This window comes from Notechis scutatus, chromosome 2, assembly GCF_049901735.1.
Source record: "Notechis scutatus isolate UNSWTSFEM ecotype Mainland chromosome 2, rNotScu1.2, whole genome shotgun sequence".
Lineage (NCBI taxonomy): Eukaryota > Metazoa > Chordata > Lepidosauria > Squamata > Elapidae > Notechis > Notechis scutatus.
The window spans coordinates 53,656,536-53,676,810 of NC_142010.1; the positions used below are offsets into that span (position 1 = coordinate 53,656,536).

The 20,275-nt window shown below is 36.4% G+C and overlaps 2 protein-coding genes across 4 annotated transcripts in view; one reads left to right on the forward strand and one right to left on the reverse strand.

Moving 5' to 3' along the window:
• TASOR (transcription activation suppressor) overlaps positions 1 to 2,950 on the forward strand; it is a 58,776-nt gene extending 55,826 nt beyond the window's left edge. The window contains exon 26 of the transcript XR_015747510.1: positions 800 to 2,950. The gene's annotated coding sequence lies outside the window, so the exon portion shown is untranslated. The remainder of the gene's footprint in view (positions 1 to 799) is intronic.
• Positions 1 to 20,275, reverse strand: part of CCDC66 (coiled-coil domain containing 66) — a 38,220-nt gene that overhangs the window by 10,036 nt on the left and 7,909 nt on the right. The window contains exons 5-15 of one of the 3 annotated variants that reach the window (XM_087954766.1): positions 18,557 to 18,707; positions 16,066 to 16,166; positions 13,785 to 13,897; positions 13,275 to 13,448; positions 10,924 to 11,055; positions 9,657 to 9,889; positions 8,290 to 8,374; positions 7,378 to 7,539; positions 5,771 to 5,914; positions 5,024 to 5,177; positions 1,344 to 1,819 (exon numbers count right to left, since the gene is read on the reverse strand). In XM_087954766.1, the coding sequence (XP_087810892.1) occupies positions 1,344 to 1,819; positions 5,024 to 5,177; positions 5,771 to 5,914; positions 7,378 to 7,539; positions 8,290 to 8,374; positions 9,657 to 9,889; positions 10,924 to 11,055; positions 13,275 to 13,448; positions 13,785 to 13,897; positions 16,066 to 16,166; positions 18,557 to 18,707 (1,925 nt within the window). The remainder of the gene's footprint in view (positions 1 to 1,343; positions 1,820 to 5,023; positions 5,178 to 5,770; positions 5,915 to 7,377; positions 7,540 to 8,289; positions 8,375 to 9,656; positions 9,890 to 10,923; positions 11,056 to 13,274; positions 13,449 to 13,784; positions 13,898 to 16,065; positions 16,167 to 18,556; positions 18,708 to 20,275) is intronic. The other 2 variants (XM_087954764.1, XM_087954765.1) reach the window with 2 other exon arrangements.

Below are 20,275 nucleotides of genomic sequence, written 5' to 3' on the forward strand. Positions count from 1 at the left end.
AATCAATTAAATTCAACAGAAAATGAAGTGTGTATTAAGAACCCTGGCTCTACTGATTACAGATGGGAAAAAATATTCCTGATGTTAACACCTTCAAGATGTACTGTATTTTCCGGACTATAAGACGCTACTTTTTTCCCGCGCTTTGAACCCTGCAGCTTGTACAACAATGCGGCTTATCTATAGATTTTTCTTCACTAACTTCCATCAGGGGGCACAAAAACGTGACAGATGCAAGAGGTCAATGCAAAGACGACGCTACTGGTAGTTTTTGGCGTGCTCGACACAAGCAGCACGACACGCACAAATGCAAAATATTTTTCGCACCCTCATCATGGAAAGTACATGAAGAAAAGCATATGATGCAGCTTTTAAGTTGAAAGCAATCGATCTGTCTATCCAGGAAGGAAATAGAGCTGCTGCACATAAGCTTGGCATTAAGGAATCAATGGTGAGACGTTGGAGACGTCTGGCCGCATGCGAAGAGCATTCTTCTCTTTCTGTGTAAATATCTCATTTCACAACGTATATATCTGCGGCTTATAGTCTGGTGCGGCTAATATATGTAAAAAAAAAATTTCTTTAAAAATTTAGTGTGTGCGGCTTATATTCTGATGCGCTCTATAGTCTGGAAAATACGGTATCCCTCTATCAAAATTTTAAAAGTCTATTGTAAAAATAAGAAAATGCAGCAATGCATTTCTATGTGTTCTGGATTTAATAAATGTCCTTAAGGACCGAATTAATTTTATTATACTAATACATGGCTCTTCTTTCTTCTTCTTTTAATCACTTGTAGTTACATACATGAGAAGAGAATGGAGAAGAAGAAGAGGAGGAAAAGGTGCTGGTGTGGCATAGCGCCAGTAGCATACTTAGCACTGCACAGCAGCATACATCATTCTTAGAAATACTTCTGAGGAATTTTCATTTTTTAATTTGATTTTTTATCCAGCCTTCATTACTTAATAGGTAACTCCAGGTGGCGAACATACATAACATCCTTCCTCTTCCTATTTTCCCCACAATAGCAACCCAATAAGATGGGTTGGTCTGAGGGAGTGTGACTAGCCCAAAGTCACCAAGCCAGCTTTTCATGCCTGAGACAGAACTAGAATTCACCGTCTTTTTACTTGCCGCTTTAACCACGACAGCAAAATAACTCTTATTATTTTGTTCTTCTCATAAATGTAATTCAATTATTTATAGCTGATTTTGTGGTATTTTCTATTATACTTCATTTCTCTGTGTGTAACATTCAATTTACCACTACTGCAAGTATTTATACTTGTCTGAGACAATGGTTTACGACTAGGCCATCCTCACATTTTGAAGGCACTTACTTTACTTTTGACCTCATCTTCCTGGCGAGGTGAGAGGGCTCTATCTGGGGAAACCCCATTTTTCTTGCAAAGATTACCAGGGGTGTTTCTTTCAACCAACTGAAGCAATGCCATTTGTCGCTGTGCTTTCTTTTCTTCCCTCTGCTTTTGCTGGAGTCTGGGATATTTCTCAGAGGCCGGAATATACCTTTTACAAGGTTTGTTTATGTTCCAGTCCATCTTTTCCCCATTTTTTCCCACTGCCTTCGGATGTTTCTGCTTTGGGGGACACTGTTCATAGCGACTGCGACAGCTGATAATATTCTCTTTTTCTGAAATCTTTTTATCGAGATATTGTTCTTCTTTCTTGCTTCTTTTATTGCTGAAGTCCATTATATATTCTACAGCAACATCTGGAGATGCACAGTCCATTCTTCCTTCCCCAGCTGGTGTAGGGGAAATTTCAGAATCAGTGGGAAAATCAGTGATTGCAAACTCTAACCAAAAAAAAAAAAAAAAAGTTTAAATAATTCCTTCAATATGTTTACTCAAACATCACCCATAATAATTAACATTACTCTAAACTTTTTACTCTGAATGCCAGTTAAGATTTAAAAAAAATCAGCATTAGTAAACAAATTTAAAACTGGGGATGTTTATCCAAATTCTTAAATTGACCTTATCCAAGGTGAGTATATGACCACTAAATCCAATGGAAATAATCTCCAATATGATACTGTAGTGAGAGTTACATTATATTAGTAATAAATCTATTCCAACATAATTTATCTCTAATCACTAATAAAGCCTAATACTCTACATCTTCTTTATCTTTTATTTTCAATGTGAATCTATCCATCTTTGCACAATCCAATATTTTCCAAATTATATTTTCATCTGATAGGGTGTTCTCATTTTTCCAATATTGTGCAAATACAATTCTTGCTGCAATCAGAACATGTAAAATTAAATATATCATAGCTTTCTGGTATAATACCTAACAAAAATATTTCTGGCTTCAAATCTATATGCTGCTTAATCATTTTTTATTTGATTTGTCAATTGCTTACAAGATAATAGGTATAAGTATAAACATAGTTATGAATACATGGATACATATAAGAAAAATAAAAGAAACAACCATTTTCCAACCATGTGTGTATTTTTGTCCAGTATTTTCTTGCTTTCGTACATGTCCACCACATATGATAATAAGTACCTGGGGTTTGATTACACTTCCAGCATTTGGAGGACATGTTAAACATTTTTGCTAGTCTTGCCGGTGGCAAATGCTACCTATAAAACATTTTGTAGAGATTTTCCTTATAAGCAATAGCCATTGTCAGTTTGTAATTCCTATCCCAAAGTTTTTGCCATTTATCTAGTTCTTGTATAGCTAAAGTTTTTTGCCCCTACTATCGTTTCTTTAACTTGTTCATCTTGCATTTTAAAGCTTATTTTCCAAATTAAGAAGATTTGGATGTATAAATGCTTCCATTGTAGAAAGCCAGACTGGTATTTTCCTATAGTTTTGTGATTTAATTTTTTCCCATACTAAAAGTAAAGCATTCCTCACATAATGTTTTTGAAAATATCTATGTGCAGTACTTCTCCCATACCATGAAAAAGCATGCCAAACTAATTGAAGATCATGTCCCTTCAATAATAATAATCTTATATGCCTCAAATTCTTTTATCCATGTAAGTACAGATGACTGATAGTATAGCTCCCTATCTGGTAGCCCAAAACCCCCATTGCCTTTGGACTCCTGTAACATTTTCAATGTTATTCTTGCCAGATATATTTCAAAATGGTTTTATTTAATTCTTCAAAATACTTCTTCCTCTAGTTTTATCGGTATTGTTTGAAATAAGAAAAGTAAATTTCGCTAATATATTCATTTTTATGGTAGCTATTCTATCATTGATAGTTGTAAATTCTTCCATTTCTCAAAATCCAACTTAATTTGTTTCATTAATTTTGTGTAGTTATCATCTTTAATTGTTGCACATCTTGCTGTTAAGTGGATGCCTAAATATTTCATTTTCTTTACTATCTGAAGGTCTATTTTCTCTGTCAATTCATTTCTCTATTTGTCTGTAAGGTTTTTTTGGTAATATTTTAGTTTTTTCTTTATTTTCAATCCTGCAACGTCTTCATATTCCTTGATTTTCCCTATCAATCTGGGGCCGGTTTCTAATGGTTCCAGTATAAAAACCAGATCATCTGCAAATGCTTGTAGTTTATATTTCTTTATTTCCATCCCTTTTATTTCTGGATCCTATCTAATATTTCTAGTTAACACTTCAATGTTAATATAAATAATAATGGGGATAGTGAACATCCTTGTCTTTTTTTTTTTTTTTTAAATATAGAAATTTTCTGTCACATCTCCATTCACCATCACTTTTGCTCTCTGGTTTGTGTAAATCGCCTTAATCATATTTATAAATTTTTCACCAAAGTAAGAGACATTTTGAAAGTAGTGTCTAAATCAGTGACAGCAATCGCTAGCATATCAAATCGCTAGCATTTGGTGAGCCTGATGAACCTGCTTCCTCCTGCCAGCTGTCAGGCCATGCACTTTGAACAGAGTGTAGTTTCTGAGCTATCCAATGGCAGACCCACATACACTGTGTTACAGAAGGGCAAGGTGCAGCAACTGCAGAACTGTTACGTCTTTTGATTGACCTGCATTTTCCAATTAACACTTTATAGCAATAGCACTTAGACTTATATACTGCTTCACAGTGCTTTACAACCCCCTCTAAGTGGTTTAGAGTCAGCATATTGCCCCCAACTATCTGGGCCCTCATTTTACTGACCTCTGGAAGAATGGAAGATCAAGTCAACCTTGAGCCTGGTGAGATTCGAACTGCAAATTGCAGGCAGATTTATATTTTATATAAAGTGTTTATTTAAATACTGATATTTTAAGTTTCGTACTTTTTAATATTCTGTATTTCACATTGCAAAATATTATTGTATATGACATGTTTTGTTTTTATTAGTTTCCTCACAGTTGGTTTTTCTAATGCATTCTGTGATGTATTTTTAATTGTCTGTACACTGCTTTGTCTCATTCTATTTTGAAAGTTTATACACTGAAATAAACAAACAAAGGCTCATCTGGCCTAGGTATTAATTCAAGCTGAAAAGTGTACAGGTTTTCTCTAGGAGCCACTGTAATTGAAGAAAAAGGAGGGAAGTGAATTGAGCGCAAGTTATCCAATGTGGCTGGATTGAGAGATGTCTCCTTCAAGAGGGGCTACCCAACTGCTTTAAAGTCAGGTGGTACCTTCCCACTCTTAAAAAAAAGTTTATCACAACAGGTTTCAGACGTCACCCTTTATCCAACTGCCCCAAAGGAGACAGATGGGGCACAAATCCAATCCACAGCAGGAAGAGCTCATGCTAAGGGTACCCTGTCTACTTCCTCAGTTTCTACAAACTCAGAAAAATTCCAGATGCCCTCTCGAAGTGTTTTTCAAGTCAACTCAGCAGTCTGTCCAACTCTGAACAAATGCAAAAGATTTTGTCAGCTACAAAATCTGCAGAAGTGTCACAGCAATGTGTGAGTCCACTAGACTTAGCAAAAGGGTGTGGGGTAACACCAAACAGGATTGTTGAACAGGAGTCTGCCAAAGCAATATAGCGTGGAAAAATACATTAAAAAAAGTTGCATAATGAATTAAGGTACCTGTCTGCACAGCTGTGTCTTTCTGAGGAGATAAATTACTTTTCTTTCTCTCATTTGTTTCATTGTTAGTCTCTGAAAAACAGTGCTTCTGATAATTAGGAGTCTCCAAAACCCCATTCAAGTCAGTGTAATTATTCTCCTTAGTTGTATCACCTAAAGAGAAGAAAAGTCAAAGAACATTCCAACTCTATATTTCTTAACATTAGTTTAATGCTGAACTCAAACCTTTGTTTTTGTCAATACTTTTAGCATAAATACTACTTAGTAAGGCAGAGTAGGAACAAGGAAATTATATATACATACACACACATTAACATGAATACTTATGAAAATATCACCCCAATATCTGCCAATAAATTGAACTTTTCAAACTAAACAGATGGCCCAATCTAGGTGTACCTTACATATTACAAAAACTTTCCTTTAATTTTATTTTTTTTAAAAAACAGCATATGTGTAAAATAAAAGTTCCATAAAATATATAAAAATATATTCTAAAAAGAAAAAAAAGTGAGGAGAAAAAGTGAGGTAGTGCTATATAGGAAAAAATGTTAATATTATGGTTACATGTACCGTAGTTAAATTTAGTTATAATACACCATCAATAAGAGACTGTATTCAAAGTGTTTTCAAAAACATTTTCAAAAATCTGTTGGGAAATATTTTGTGTTCTAAGAAGTTTCTCACATCAAGGAATATAGAAACAAATTTTCATTCAGTTCTGTATTATTTTTAAGTATGATACTAACCAAGGTTCTTTTGCAGTTTTGAAGTGTCATGTCCTTTCTGAGCCAAACTTTTAATCCGCTGCTCTTGCTTTAATCTTTGAGCTAATTCTTGAGCTTTCTGCATTGTTTGATACAACTCATTTGTTTTAAGGGTCATGATTTCCTAATAGGATAAAAAAGCATTAGGAAAATCCTATTTTCCTAATAGGATAAATAAAAGCAAGAATACTGTAAAAATAAACACTAAACCTATTTAAAACACTGTATGTTTGTTTGCATATTATAAGATATTCAAAGGAGAAATCTGCATGAGTATCTGAAAGAGATAAAGTATTTTTAAGATGTTTCTAACGCAATGCTGTCAATGGAGGCAGAGGGTAAATAGCAACTAGAAGTGAAAAAGGGACAAACAGAACTGAGAAACTAAGTGAAAGAAATATATGAGAACATTATCCTGGGCATGACAATAAACCTCTCTCTACAAATGCACATTCACATAGCAACAGAAGATTCAAGGAAGAGGTAAGTTGTTTTTATTACAAATATGGAAGTGAAATACCACTCATGCATCATCACAAAATCTCCAGAACTGTAAAGCCTACAAACTTGAAATTTGGCATGTATGTTCTTCTTGGCTTCTAGGTGCTCACCAAGAAAGGATTTTTCAAAATGACCATCAGTGCATTAGTATTTTGTATATTATTATTAACACGCTCTGATGCTAAGGAGTTTTACTCCCCCTCCCTACCTGAAAAGAAATCTGTTCCAAATGCAAAACACAAGCAGAGGAGAGGAGTTTCAGTTTCAGTTTAACTTTCACAGCACCAAGCACCTTTAGTACAGAACAGTTGAGCTAAGTCATGCCCAGTCTCCTTGCTGTCTCCTTGCTCACTCAGCAAATACTGTTTCAGTTTCCATGTTTCAGTTTCCAAACAGCCCTCAACTCTCTCAAACACTGACAGGACACTAGCCAGAGGAATACCGATGGATGCTGGTAGGCAGAGGCACATTTCCCCCCCCTTATTTTCTTCCCCCAAAACTAAGCCTGATAGTCTTGTAACACAGGTATAAAGCTAGTTTAGTCATATTTATCAATCAGCACAAGAGTTTAAATCCTGCATCTCTTTCTCTTACCCATATGTAGTAATGAATTTTTGTCATCTATTTTTAAGCCTTGAATGTTGCAGGTTTTTTGATAAGTTTTGTTTGGGCTTAATTCTGGCTTTGCTAGCTTCAGCCCTCACTGAAGAAGCAAACAAGGACAAAAACCTAAATAAAAATTTCAGAAATATCTTGTTGCTTGAGTAAGGCTTTAAGTGGAATTTTTTCAATTTCATAATCTTTGATATTTCTTCAGCCTGAGGGTAAATAAACCCAGCTTAAATAGAAACCTGACAGACATGCAAGAAATCCTATGGGGGATTTCTTAATAATTTTTTAAAATCTTCCCAATCCCTGCAATTTCACCAGGCTTTACCCTAAAGTTTCTTTAGAGCTATAAAGCCATTGAAACAGAACTTCATTATGCTTTTCAATAAACAGAAAACTCTCAGCTGCACCAAATATCACTTATTTGAGGCTGATGTGGATTGGCAGTTTATTGCCATGGAACACGTGAATGTTTACCTCTTTTAGTTTTTGCTTTAGCAGGTCTTCTTCAAACTGTTTCTTCATCAATTCCTGTTCTCTGGCAAGCCGGTGCTCTTCTTCTTGTTCTTCCATTCTTCTTTGTTCCTCTTCTACCTGTTTCTTTTTTCGCTTTTCTTCCACTTGAGCCATTATAGCTTTCTAGAAACCAAATTTGCAACATGTTTTAATCTACGCTAAAAGCTTCCTTCGTCCTATTCTTCTTACTTCGTTTTGCTTAGGTTTTTTTTTTTATTCTGAGTCATTAAAACTTTATATCGGTCTTCGGTATAACTGGTTGAAAATACAGTATATGTAGAAAAACATATACAGTGGAGCTACTTGATCTCAAAAAAATCATTGCATTCAATTGGACGGCTTCTCCAATTCAAGCAAGCTTAGAAGAGGTTTCTCAAACCGGAAGTCAAAAGCAGCAGCTAGGAGATGGTGCTTTCTACTGCTGACAAAACTTATCGTAATTTTGTTTAGGACAATTTCTGCTTAAATGGATGTATGAGAAAAGGGTCAAGTGGTGGTTTACAAATAGATTATGAAATCATCGGTTTCAAAATGTACCTCCATTCTTAAAATGATAAAAACTCTGTTACCATCTGGCTCCCTTAAAAATTCAAAGAAGAAATGATACAGATAAGCCTGTATTACTGAGAGATTGGAAATGTATGTGTCATAAACTTATTTAAAAATAATTAGGTTTAGTTTGAGAAAAGCTGTGTCATGGTCCTAATCACATTCTAAACTTCATTCTATTGGCACAGTTCACTTTACTTGTTCCATTTGTTTTGTGTTTTTTTTTTATCCAATGCTAGTGCTTTCTCTTTTAATCCAATGCTAGTGCTCTTACGGAAAAACATAAATCAATAAACTAGAAAGGCAACATTATAGTGATTTTACCTGATGTTCTAATTGTTTTTGTCGTCGTCTTCCTCGTTCCTCAATCTGAGCAGGATCCAGAAGAGCAGTCATTGAACGAAGGAAACTATCAGCAGAGGGGAATTTGGAAAGATATGTAATTAAACAAACCGTAGCTCTTTGTCACAAAGCACCACATCTTTTCCTAGAATCTCCATCGTCCTATCCCCCCTCCCTTTTCATTATTTTCCAGGGTCCCTTTTTAACTTTTAACCAGGGGACTAAGAGATCTGAATTAAATTATAAGAAGTCTGGATTTACATAAAAGAGTTAGAAATCAACAAAGAAACAGAGATAATGTTAGTAAAAATAAAATTACATTCACTGAACAAAACAGTTCTGAAAAAAATACCTAGAGTTTCTGCCTATATTTTTCCTTCACTAATTTTTCCTTCAGGAGACTAGATACTATCCTTGCGTAAGGATGACACGCAAATTCGTGAAGCGCCCATATTTTGCTACAACTTTAAAAGCATCACTACTAGGACGTGGGAAAATACCTGAACAAAGCTGAAGGCCATACATAGTACCATGAAACTTAAGAAAACAAATATATATATATATATATATATATATATATATATATATATATATATATATATATATATATATATATATATATATATATATATATATATATATATATATATATATATATATATATATATATATATATATATATATATATAATGTTTTCTGAGGTTCTCGTATTTTATGTCTTTGTTATTAGTTCAGTATCTGTGCCACTAGGCTGTTGTGCCAGTGCAAGCACTGCTTGCACTGGCACTAGCAGCACCAGCGAAGATGGCGAGGACCTCGCCCCAGATACTTGAATCTATGCGGAGAAAACCCATAACCAAAGATCTATCTATCTATCTATCTATCTATCTATCTATCTATCTATCTATCTATCTATCTGTGTGTGTGTGTGTGTGTGTGTGTGTGTGTGTGTGTTTAAACAAGACAAATCTGTAGAAAAAAAAGATATCCTACAGTAATAGCAATAGCACCTAAATTTATATACCACTTTACAATGCTTTACAGCCCTCTCTAAGCAGTTTACAGAGTCAGCATATTGCCCCCAACAATCTGGGTTCTCATTTTACCCACCTCATACGGATAGAAGGCTGAGTCAACCTTGAGCTTGGTAAGATTCGAACTGCCAAACTGCAGGCAGCCGGCAGTCAGCAGAAGTAGCCTGCAGTGTAACCACTGCACCACCGTGACTCATAATGCAGATAAATAAGAGTTGCAAGTACAAGTAAAATTAATTTATTGAAAGAACAGTTTTATAGGTTATGCTGATTAATGCCAGGTTACAACCTGGGAGAAAAAGTTTAGGCAATCACCTGGCTTTTTGATTTGGCTCTGAAATATAGTTTCCAACTGCTTTTCCTGGAATCTCTATCTCTGTAGGTGTGAGGCAAGACAAGGCTGAAGATGAACAAGCTGTATGGTCATGGGAGAGCTGTACAGCCTCAGGAGTCTTTTGATATGTTGTATTTAAAGGATATTGTATAAACGAATTCATATGATTCTTGAAAGAATCAAAATGCATTGTCCATTTGTCATGCTCTTCACCCTAAAGAAATACAAAGAAAATATTTAAATATATGTCCACATTTTCTTTTATGAAGCTCAAACGAAAGTGTTAGGGGCACAACAGAACCACAGAATGGGGGGCTTAGCTGTTTAGACTGAAGCTTAAAACTCCCTTAAATTTTGGACTATTAGGGATCAGCTCTATTCTTTAGGCATCTGCAAGGACTGATCAATATGGATAAATAGGGAGACCAAGCCAGGACCCCACAAATCTAAATCATGGTAGATTTCAGAAGTGCCACTGGGAACTTTCACTTATGAGTTGTTCCATTAAGTTTGGAGGTTTCTGAAGTGGTGGCAAGATGCCAGTCAAGAAGATTCTCTGAGATTATGGGCAAGAGGTCTGAATCTCCAGAGTGGATATTAAACAGGGCCATAGAAATATGCATCCCACCTTGAATGGGACGGAACACTCAATCTAGGGGAACTTTTTGATAACATGCCACTAAAACACTGCGACTTTTCATATGGCTTGTGCCAATTTCTTCCAAACAGCCATTTATATTTCACTTTTCTCTTTTTCCATAGGGCTATATATTCTTGTTACAGGACACAGATGTAAAGCATGCTCATTAGTGAGCTTAAAGGTCATAGATGCTCCAACACGCTTGACTAGCTGTGGAGCACACTTTGTTAAACCAAGGAGCGAGGGAATTAGGATTGAATGCCTGGACAGTATATTTCATCTCAAAAATTCCACTGAAATATATTAAAGACATCCTCCACACCAAGCAATTACTGTTTGAGTTCAGGAATGTTTGATATATTGACAAATTGTTGAGAAGCATTTGTAGATTTCACTGGACCATTTATTTGAGGGTTCTTAAAGCTTGAGTAGCCAGGATTCAAATTTTGTATGCTAACTGGAATCTTTATTTTCCCTAGCAATTTCAACATGCACGTTTTGTACTTCCATTGCTATAATTCTGTTTTCTAAGAAAACAGCTGGATTAATGTTTTTATTAGACCTTCCATTTTTTTCTTATTTAAAGTGGCCTTTATAACCGTGACTACCTTCAAAAAATTACATTTTTCTTCCATCTTTCGCAGCTTGTCAGCTTCCTTTTGCTTATCAAGCTCTTCAAGCCATTTTTTCTGTTGCTCACGTTTCACAGCACTAAAAGGATGCTCTATTGGTGTTGCTTCCTAAAAGGAGAACACTGGTTATTTTCGTTGCCCCTTTACTTTTGTCATACATGTACATAAAAAAGGAGGAAGTTAAATAATTTCAGTTTATCCAATTTGATTTTAATCTTTAGCCTTTGCCCTACGTATTTGTTGTGGTTAGCCGGCAGCAGGTGCAGATGGCTGAGGAGAGCGAGGACTCTGATGAAGGGCCAGGACCATCAGGGAGTGAACTGCCTTCAGAGATTGTGGGGGCTGGCAGCAGTGACGAGAAGGTTCCCGAGGAGCCTGTGCCAAGTGCACGTACATGAAGGATTACTCGGAGGAAAGAACAATTACAGCAGCACAGGCAACTCGGGAGTAAGGCTGCAAGGTAATGGCCCCTCCCTCAAGAGGATAAAAGCCAGGTTTGTGAAAGCGTTCTTTGCAGAAAGCAAAGAAACTCTTAAGCTCAATTGGTGGACATCTTAGTTCGTGAATCTTGTAAATTAGTTCTTATCTCTGGGTTTTTGGCAGCCTTGACAAACAACTTGGCAAGGCTCTTTCTTGTTGGAGATAATTGTTGGAAAGCAGCCTTTTATCTGTAAAGGAACAACATTCGTGATTAAACCTTGAAAGGTGGGGGCTGCTGCTTTTGTCTGTGTTTGCTCTCTGAGAACCCGGATGGGTCAGAACAGTATTGTGGGTAATGATCATATTATTTCTGACTGCAATTTAAGGTACTGAAACCTCTTGTCTTTGAACTACTTATTTCTTCAAGACTGTTGCATTAAAATCCTTGCTGAGCCATCAAATATTTGGAACTTGAGATACCAATTAGGTTGGGACATTTTAATTTTAAACTTCAATTTAATTATAATTACTGTGTATTTTGAATATATAGGTAGTCCTCGACTTACAACCATTTGTTTAGCAACCCTAACTTATGGCTAGTCCCAATTGTGGTTATAAGTTGAAGACTACCTATATAATTATATCTATATCTATCATTTTTGACGTACATTCATTCTTATGTGTCTAAATAACCTGCATAGGTACAGGAACTTTATGACACAAAATAAACAAAATGTTGTTTTCGATGCATATATATATATATGGTTTGAAACATTACATACATTTAGTAACTTACATCTTGACCATTTATAATAAAATCAAGTTAGAGGTAATTTTGTCAACCCTGAAGCTGACCTGACTGAGGCCATCTTGAGGCTTCAGTTTTGCCACACTGGAGCTGAGGGGCAGGGAAGGGGGAATAGAGATAGTTGGGGTTTTGTAGCCAAAACAAAATACTTTCTCCTGGGAATCAAGGACATTCCCACCGGTGGTCGGAGAGAGGAGGAGTGAAGTTACCAGGTAACCGGATGGCACCTTGATTGGACCATGTGACGGATTGTTTGGGGGAGGGGAAAACTTTTACTTTTAATTAAGTGTAAATGACTTTGAATGTTCCCGTGGTTTTCACCTGCCTGTGCCAATATGAGATGTCCAATAAAACTATTATTTGAGGAACCTACCTGCCTCAGAGGTCAACCTGAAACAAGTAAAAGTTTGCTAATGTCATAGGATTTTCTCTTCATTTCCCTATAGTTTTTGTCACTTCCAAGCCTTCTCTAAATGTCTCTCAATCTTCTGAAACAGAATTGGAAGATGCAGTGTGGATACACTGGCCCATTCCCTCCCATTGATAGAAGTAATATCAGGAGCAGTTAATTGCATTTTTCATTTTCTGCACATCCTTTAACTGTAACCAAATTAGTGCCCATGCAAAATATGGTCCGAAGTGCATTCATTAGATTTGCCTTAAAAGCAGGGGTGGGATGCTGCCAGTATAACTGGTTTGTTGATCACGTGCTTTGCGCTTCATGCACGCACAGCACGCATGAACAGCAATATAAAAATCCTTACCGGCTATGTTACTTTAGGGGAGTAACACAGCTGAGGAGCGGCCATCAGCTCTTCCGCACTGATCAGCTGGGACGATAAAGGTCAGTATAGCACAGGGCCGGCAGGCAGGTCCATATGATCATCGGAGCGAACATGTTCGCTCCCAGCTGATCTTCAGAGCTAGGGGTTGGCCCAAACCGGTCCAAACTGGCAGAATCCCACCCCTGCTTAAAAGTATATCAAAACAACTCCAAGTGACATCCCATAAACCAATCTCTTAGAAACTGCCAAATAAAGGCATTCCATGAATATTTTGTTTTTAAAATATAGAACAATGCTCAGAAATCCATTCTTACCCCTAACACAAAAGCTGTTCGGATAGCAGCTGGCAAATCAGGAGAACTGAAACTAGAGAACTGCTCAGTTCGACCACTGGACACACTGGGAGAAGTTTCACTAGGCTCAGTGGTTGAAATTCTGTGACTATTGAGATCTTCTGCTGCAGGAGTCAAGTTGTCTGATGACATCATCTATAACAAGGTATCTTGGTGAATTCAAACATTATACATTAAGAGGAATGTTAAAACCAAATACAACATTATAAGCGATCCTATATTATGTAATTAATTTTACCCATAAAATAATATCAGCTACCTCCTACATTATGCAGCATACCTAATTTTAGGAAAGTTTGGGAAACAACTTCCTCAGGTTGTGAAAATGCCTTATGTCCAATAGCAAAAAAAATAAATAAATGTCAAGTTACATGGAAGCATCTATTCTACTTAACAGCATACAGTAGAAATAAAAGTATAGATATAAGCATTTTTCTTACAAGCAGTGGATACAGTAAACATATTTTTTACCTTTTGTCCTTTTTCTAAGCATCTCTTCACTGTATCAATTGCCTGCCGCTGGTGGTATCTGGACTCTGCTTCCAAAGTTTCTTTTAGTTTCTTCTTTAAAGCTACCTGTTCATCTGTAACACAGAAATAATCATTGCAATCGCTCATCAACTGCATTCATTACATCACATTAAATAATGGTTGATCACGATGGAAGTAAGACTAGAAATGTCCTTGGCTTTGTATATATCACTCTTCTTCCATGCCTTTCTAGTATCACCACATGACTTGAGATTTCTCTTAACATTCTTTATTAACATCACATGTAATTTAGATTTGTCATTTGTTGTGAAACAAGTCATAATTTTAAATGGCTTAATTCAATAAATAGGAGCTAGGAGTAATACATTTGATAGAAGTTTCAGTTAATAATAAATTAATCAACTTCTTCAACTGCACTACTGATGGAATTTAAGAATGCATTTTAATCTGATTTTATTTTATTTTATTGTTTATAAGTTCATCGGGAAGTTATTTGCTTTCTCTCCCAGGAAATGGAAAAAATTTTAATTGGTTCACAGAGATCACATACAATCACTCAATTCAATTAAAGTCTAAACAAGGGAAGTATCATTCTTTTTTCTACTTACGTGAAAAATAAGAATCACTCCATTGTTTTTCAGGATACAGGAGTAAGAAATAGTGTCAAATAAATTAAAGCATGAGATATGGAAAAGAAAAGAGGAATGGAAATACAGCTAAATCTATATTTAAATCATATATCAACCATTTATTCTCTCCATTTCTTTTTATCCTTGTAAATCACTTTTGCTTCTTCCATATCTATATACCATTTTCTTCAATATACTGCATGTAGCTCCTACACACTGGATGAGAGCCAAGTAGTCTCTAGATTACAGATTTCTTATAACTTTTTTACCAATTCAGTCAAAACTTCTTATAAGAACAGCATAGCCAACAATATACTTTATTTAGTACCAATAATAATAATAAGTGTCTTGGGTGCAATCCAAAACTGCTGGAACACCACTTGAATACACTGGCATCGACAAAAATCACCCATCAGTCAACTGCAAAAGGCAGCTTTGCTTGAAACAGCTTACATTCTGTGATGATACCTCTAGCACCACTGAACATCACTTCTGCTATCCCAGGTCCTTAGAAAGGACTTGACAGATGGACAAAAATGCCAAATCCATCTGAACATCTGGCTGATTGTCCAATGAACCGTAATCAAAATTGCAATAATCTCAAACAACAAGGGCATTCATAATGTTGCACCTCATTCAGACACTATATATAGAAGATCTTGTGGACTAACCACCTTTTAACAAGTGCTTTTCTGTCATGTTTCTCTGACCATTTTATCACAAAGCTCTAACTGTTTTCCATTAACCACTTTGACTTTCTGATGAAAAATCATTGCCTTGACATTTTCCTTTCACCTCTTGCTGCCTTCCAAGGTGGGGTCCAAAATATAGTATCCATTGATACAAGCACCCTCAAGGCAACCAGCTTTGACCAGATCAGTGCAACTCCTATGGTGTTTCAGCACCACAGATGCTCCTCACTGTCTCTCTAATCCTTTACAGCACCATGGATGCACACATAGGGCTCACAGCCAGCACTTCCTTATCTTCCAGACTCTGGTCCTTCATTTCAGTGATCCTTCAGAACACAATTCAAAGCCTCACAAACAGTAAGCCCTAGCAACCAACAATCCTCAATACCAGTTTTAGTACATAAACCCTCTTTAAACTCTAAATAAATAAAATCTGCAAACAAAACCTAACTGACATGCTTCTTTCTAATCTAAAAACACATGTGCTGGTGCCATTTTATTTCTCTCGCTGGCATGGAACAGGGTGAGGATTTGGTTGCAGTTGCAGCACACCGGGCAAGATGTGCCAGAACTGACTGGGACTGTCTTTATACAAGAGATGCCACATCTGGAACAGAAATAAGTAAAGCCAGAAACTAGCCCACTACATCTTTTCTATCTTATTAAAAAAGCATTATAGGGAAAAAAGACTTGTAAATGAGGCATGAATTTTAGATAATTGTTATTTGATTTCTGTATTTATTAAGACTAAAAATAATGAAAAAGATTGAAATATCAAAATATTTAAACACTGCTAATTGAAATCAGTACTACTAGAACAAGAGTATACTACTAGCATCAAAACCAAAACACCTGTTACTTCAGAAACAAAATATTTAAGGTTAAATACTAATCAATGATCAATTGCATAATATAGAAATACAGCAAATTACACAGTACCTAGTTCTTTCTTCCACTGAGATTTCTTAGCATCTAACAAGATTTTATCTGACTCTCGTTCTCCCAGAGTACTAAATATGTCAGCTGGCTTCCAAGAATTCCTGGTGAAGAAAATTTAACAGACTTTTACATACCACCCACTAATATTAAAAATAAATATGACTTAGAAAACCATACATTATATATTATACTAGGACCAGAAAGAAGTTCAAGCATTCTGCTCATTACAATTTTACTAAACAACACAATTCATTTTGTGCAAGGAAGAAAGGTCCTCTTCACTATATTTGCATTCTAAAGGCGTTCCTTAAATAAATTATACATTGATTGAAAAATTACATTGACAAATTAAATTGACAAATTAAAGCAACGTTTATTTTTGTTTGCAAAGGATAACCTAAGCACATGAAGCACTCTAGGGTTCACTCCACACTAAGCATATTTATGTATTATAATTGAGTACAACGTACACAAATAGAAACCTATCCAGCTGTCTCCTGAGATTACATGTTCTCCATCTATTTTCCTTTTCCTATGGAAGAATATGGAAGCTTTTGCACTTACTTAGCCATGCTTTAATGAAACAGTAATTACTACCACTACTATTCTATTACAAACAAGCCATTTAAACATTGTAAATCCTGAAACTGGCTTACTGAAACTAAGCAGATAGAAAGTTCTAGTTGATTAGGAAAGAAAGAATATTTAACTAAAGCTGATATGGCAGGATGGGGATAGTGTAAGCTCCCCAAAAGACTAGACTCGTTCCTGTCATGCTAAATTGAAACTGATCATACCATGATATATAAACAGAGTTACAGTGGCATGGTTAACCCACAGTACTCACAATATACTTATTTATTGCCTAGGACAGTGGCCTCCAACCTTTTGGGCATCAGGGACCGGTTTTGTGGAAAGGTTTTTCCGTGGACCAGTGGGACGTGGTTTCGTGTGCTGCCTCCATCCCCTGGACGGGGCTTTGCTTGTTTGCGCAGACCGGTTTCTGGCATGCTGCAGGCCAGTGCCGGTCCATGGACTGGGGGTTAGGGACCCCGGCATAGTGTTTTACTTGAGCCATTATATGTAAATTAGATGAAGTTGCTTGTTCAAGCTCCTGAGTTAAACTCCTGACTCATTGTTGTGTGTGAATCAGGCCAGTCCCTGGTTTTTCATGTGCATGTCCCTATATAATTCTGTAAAGATGCATGTTATATAATATTTTTTAAAATGTTTGGTGCCTTCAAGTCAGTCTTTACTATTGGCAACTGCCTAGACATGTCCCTTTCTTGGCAAGATTTTCAGAAGTGGTTTGCCCTTGCCTGCTGCGTAGGGCTGAAGGACAGGGATTGGCCCAGGTCACCCAATTGGCTTTGTGCCTAAGGCGGAACTAGGTCTCCCAGTTTCTAGGTCAACACCTAACTACAATAAACTAGTTCTACATATTATATAGTGCAGATAGGCAAAGTGAAGCCCATAGTATCAAGCGGCATGTATCTTTTCTGGTACCAGTCCAGTTTCCAACCTTATTTACTTTTAAAATATTCTCATTACAGACTTTAGACAAAATTCTACTGGCATTTGCCCAGTGCTGGAAATTACCTTCCATTCCCTCTGAACATATGGTTATTCAGAAAATTTTACAATGCGCCGAAATGGACAAACTAACTCAAGCACTAAAAAATAAAGAATCCTCATCATATTACAACAATTGGAATCCTTTGTATAATTGGCTAAACCAAAGATAGATCATCTCTAGGAAAATTATGGCCGAGGGCCTCCGAAGCAGAGATAAAGGAAAGCACCGCCGATGATACTTTTGAAGAAGAAAGGATCTTACAGACAGTCACAAAATATGGTTTTATTTTAACTGTTTTCCCTACTCTATTCTTCCCCTCCCTTACTCTTCCCTTTCCCCTCTCTTAGGCTTTCCTCTCTCTCCCTCTTGGCCTATGCTAAGGCCTATTTGTCTTTTTGTTGTACATAATTTGTAGTTGTGTTGTTCTTTTAAAGGTAAAACTAATAAAGTATTTTTCCAAAAAAAAAAAAAATATTCTCATTATGAAAAATAAACGTGTCCTGCTATTAAATAAAATGTACTCCACTTCACCTTTATTTCCAACCAAATTCCTGGGGCCCTCACAGGCATTCTTTAAAAAAAATTATATCAGGAAGTAATTGGTATGTTGTCTGAAATGGGATTGCCCAGAAAAAAAAGGGAGGGAGGGAGGGGGTGGGGTGGAGAGAGGGGGGGGGGGAGAGAAGAGAGATATCCTAGAAAGTCCCATATGGCAGCCACTTTCTGGGAGCATGCACAATGTGCCCTCAAAATGTCCAATGCGTCCACTGGCTCAGTAGTGGAGAGGTATCTAACCTAATATACAGTACACATGGGTCTCTTCCCTCTCCATCCTGATGCTAGCATTTTTTTTCAAGAGCATCCCAAAGCAAAATTTAAACTAAACTAGATTTTTGACTGGTAAGATGTACATACGTTATTATTTTCTGTTCAGCATGTCTAGATAATCCTTGGTTTTTTTTTAAACAGAAACTACTTTCACTTGAAAGAGATGGAGCATCACCAACTTTCTGAAGCAATCCCATTACATGTTCTTCTGAAGTCGGATTATCCAGAATTTTTGTGTCTGAATGGGAAAAAAAAGGATTTAATAGTAGTTCAGCAGCAGAAGTAGTAGATTCCTCCTTGTTTTTGCTGCAATAAAGCAGCTTTAAAATTGCACCATCCTTTGCTTTAGTTCTCCTAATGGATTATGTGTTTAAAATTAAAATTGTGACCAATTTGTGAATGAAATGTGAATAAACATTTCCAAAACTCAAAAGAACTGTGCAGCACTTCAGACTGGAAGAACATATATATAATAATAACAGAGTTGGAAGGGACCTTGGAGGTCATCTAGCCTAGCCCCCTGCTCGATCAGGAGAGTCTATTCCAAATATTAGCCTCTAACTAGGATCGAACTCACAGCCTCCTGATTGTAAGCCAAGATGCTTCAAACCCTAGCCATTGTTGAATACTTTTTTCCAAAAGCATTTTTTGAATATTATGGCTTCCATCGGTATGCATAAAGTTTTTTTATTATTGTGGTAATATTTTAGTCTACTTAATATAAAAAGCATCTTGAATCAGTTTACAAAGTGCCATATATCAAAACAATCTAAACACCATAGAGTAAAATGTCACAGCTGTTTGGTAACTGAAACCTTATTAAATCAGAGAAGGACAACTGCACGCTCCCTTCTGCCATGACATATTTGTGCGCTGCCTATGGCTATTGCTAAAATTTAACAACAAACTTAACAACAAAACGTCAATTTCAGACAGTGTGATTTAAGGATTTAGACCAGAGGTGGTATTCAGCCGGTTTGGACCAGTTCTGATGTACCGGTAGCGAAAATTTTGACTGGTTTGGAGAACCGGCAAATACTACCTCTGGCTGGCCCCGCCCACCCGCCCTTGTCATGACTATATTTCCTTGTTTTTTGGCTCGGCTGATTCGCATGGCAGAGTGGACTGCTGCGCCTCAGCTGAGTTTAAAAACACTTCAGGCAGCTATCCAGTCTTGACAGAACTCTGTATTTGTGCCGCGCACGCACACAGCTCAAATGATTTGCGTTATCGCCATGCCTCAGCTGATCTTAAAAACACTCCAGGCAGCTCCCCAGGTTGACAGAATCCCATATTTGTAGTGCACACGTGCGCAAAAACCTGATTTAGACCTTAAAATCAGCATATCAGACCTCTAATTTTGTAAACCCACATAATCTAAAATTCATCAAAATAAAAACAAGGCGAAAGTGTTTAGTACTGCAGTCGTGCAACGTAACTATTTGTTAAAATGGGCCTTTGCAGAGAAATAGTGCCTACCTCATGATAAATAAAAGAACAAGGAGAAATTAATTATAGCTATGTAAAAGCCGTATCATTGGTGAGTACGTTAGCAATTGAAGTTAGTATTTTTACTCTTGCAGTTTAATAGAACTTAATGAACCCATAGTAGTTAATTAATTCAGCATGTGTCACTGTAAGGGATTTGAAAGAAAATAATTTACCATGCACATTTATAAAGAGCTGTTTTTTTGTTTGTTTTGCTTTGTTTCTCTTGATTAGCAATGCTAAGATGAAGGCATGAATGTGCTTTCTCACTTTTCTTCTCCCCAGGAAGAATGCCCATAAAATTGGGTAAAGGGAAAT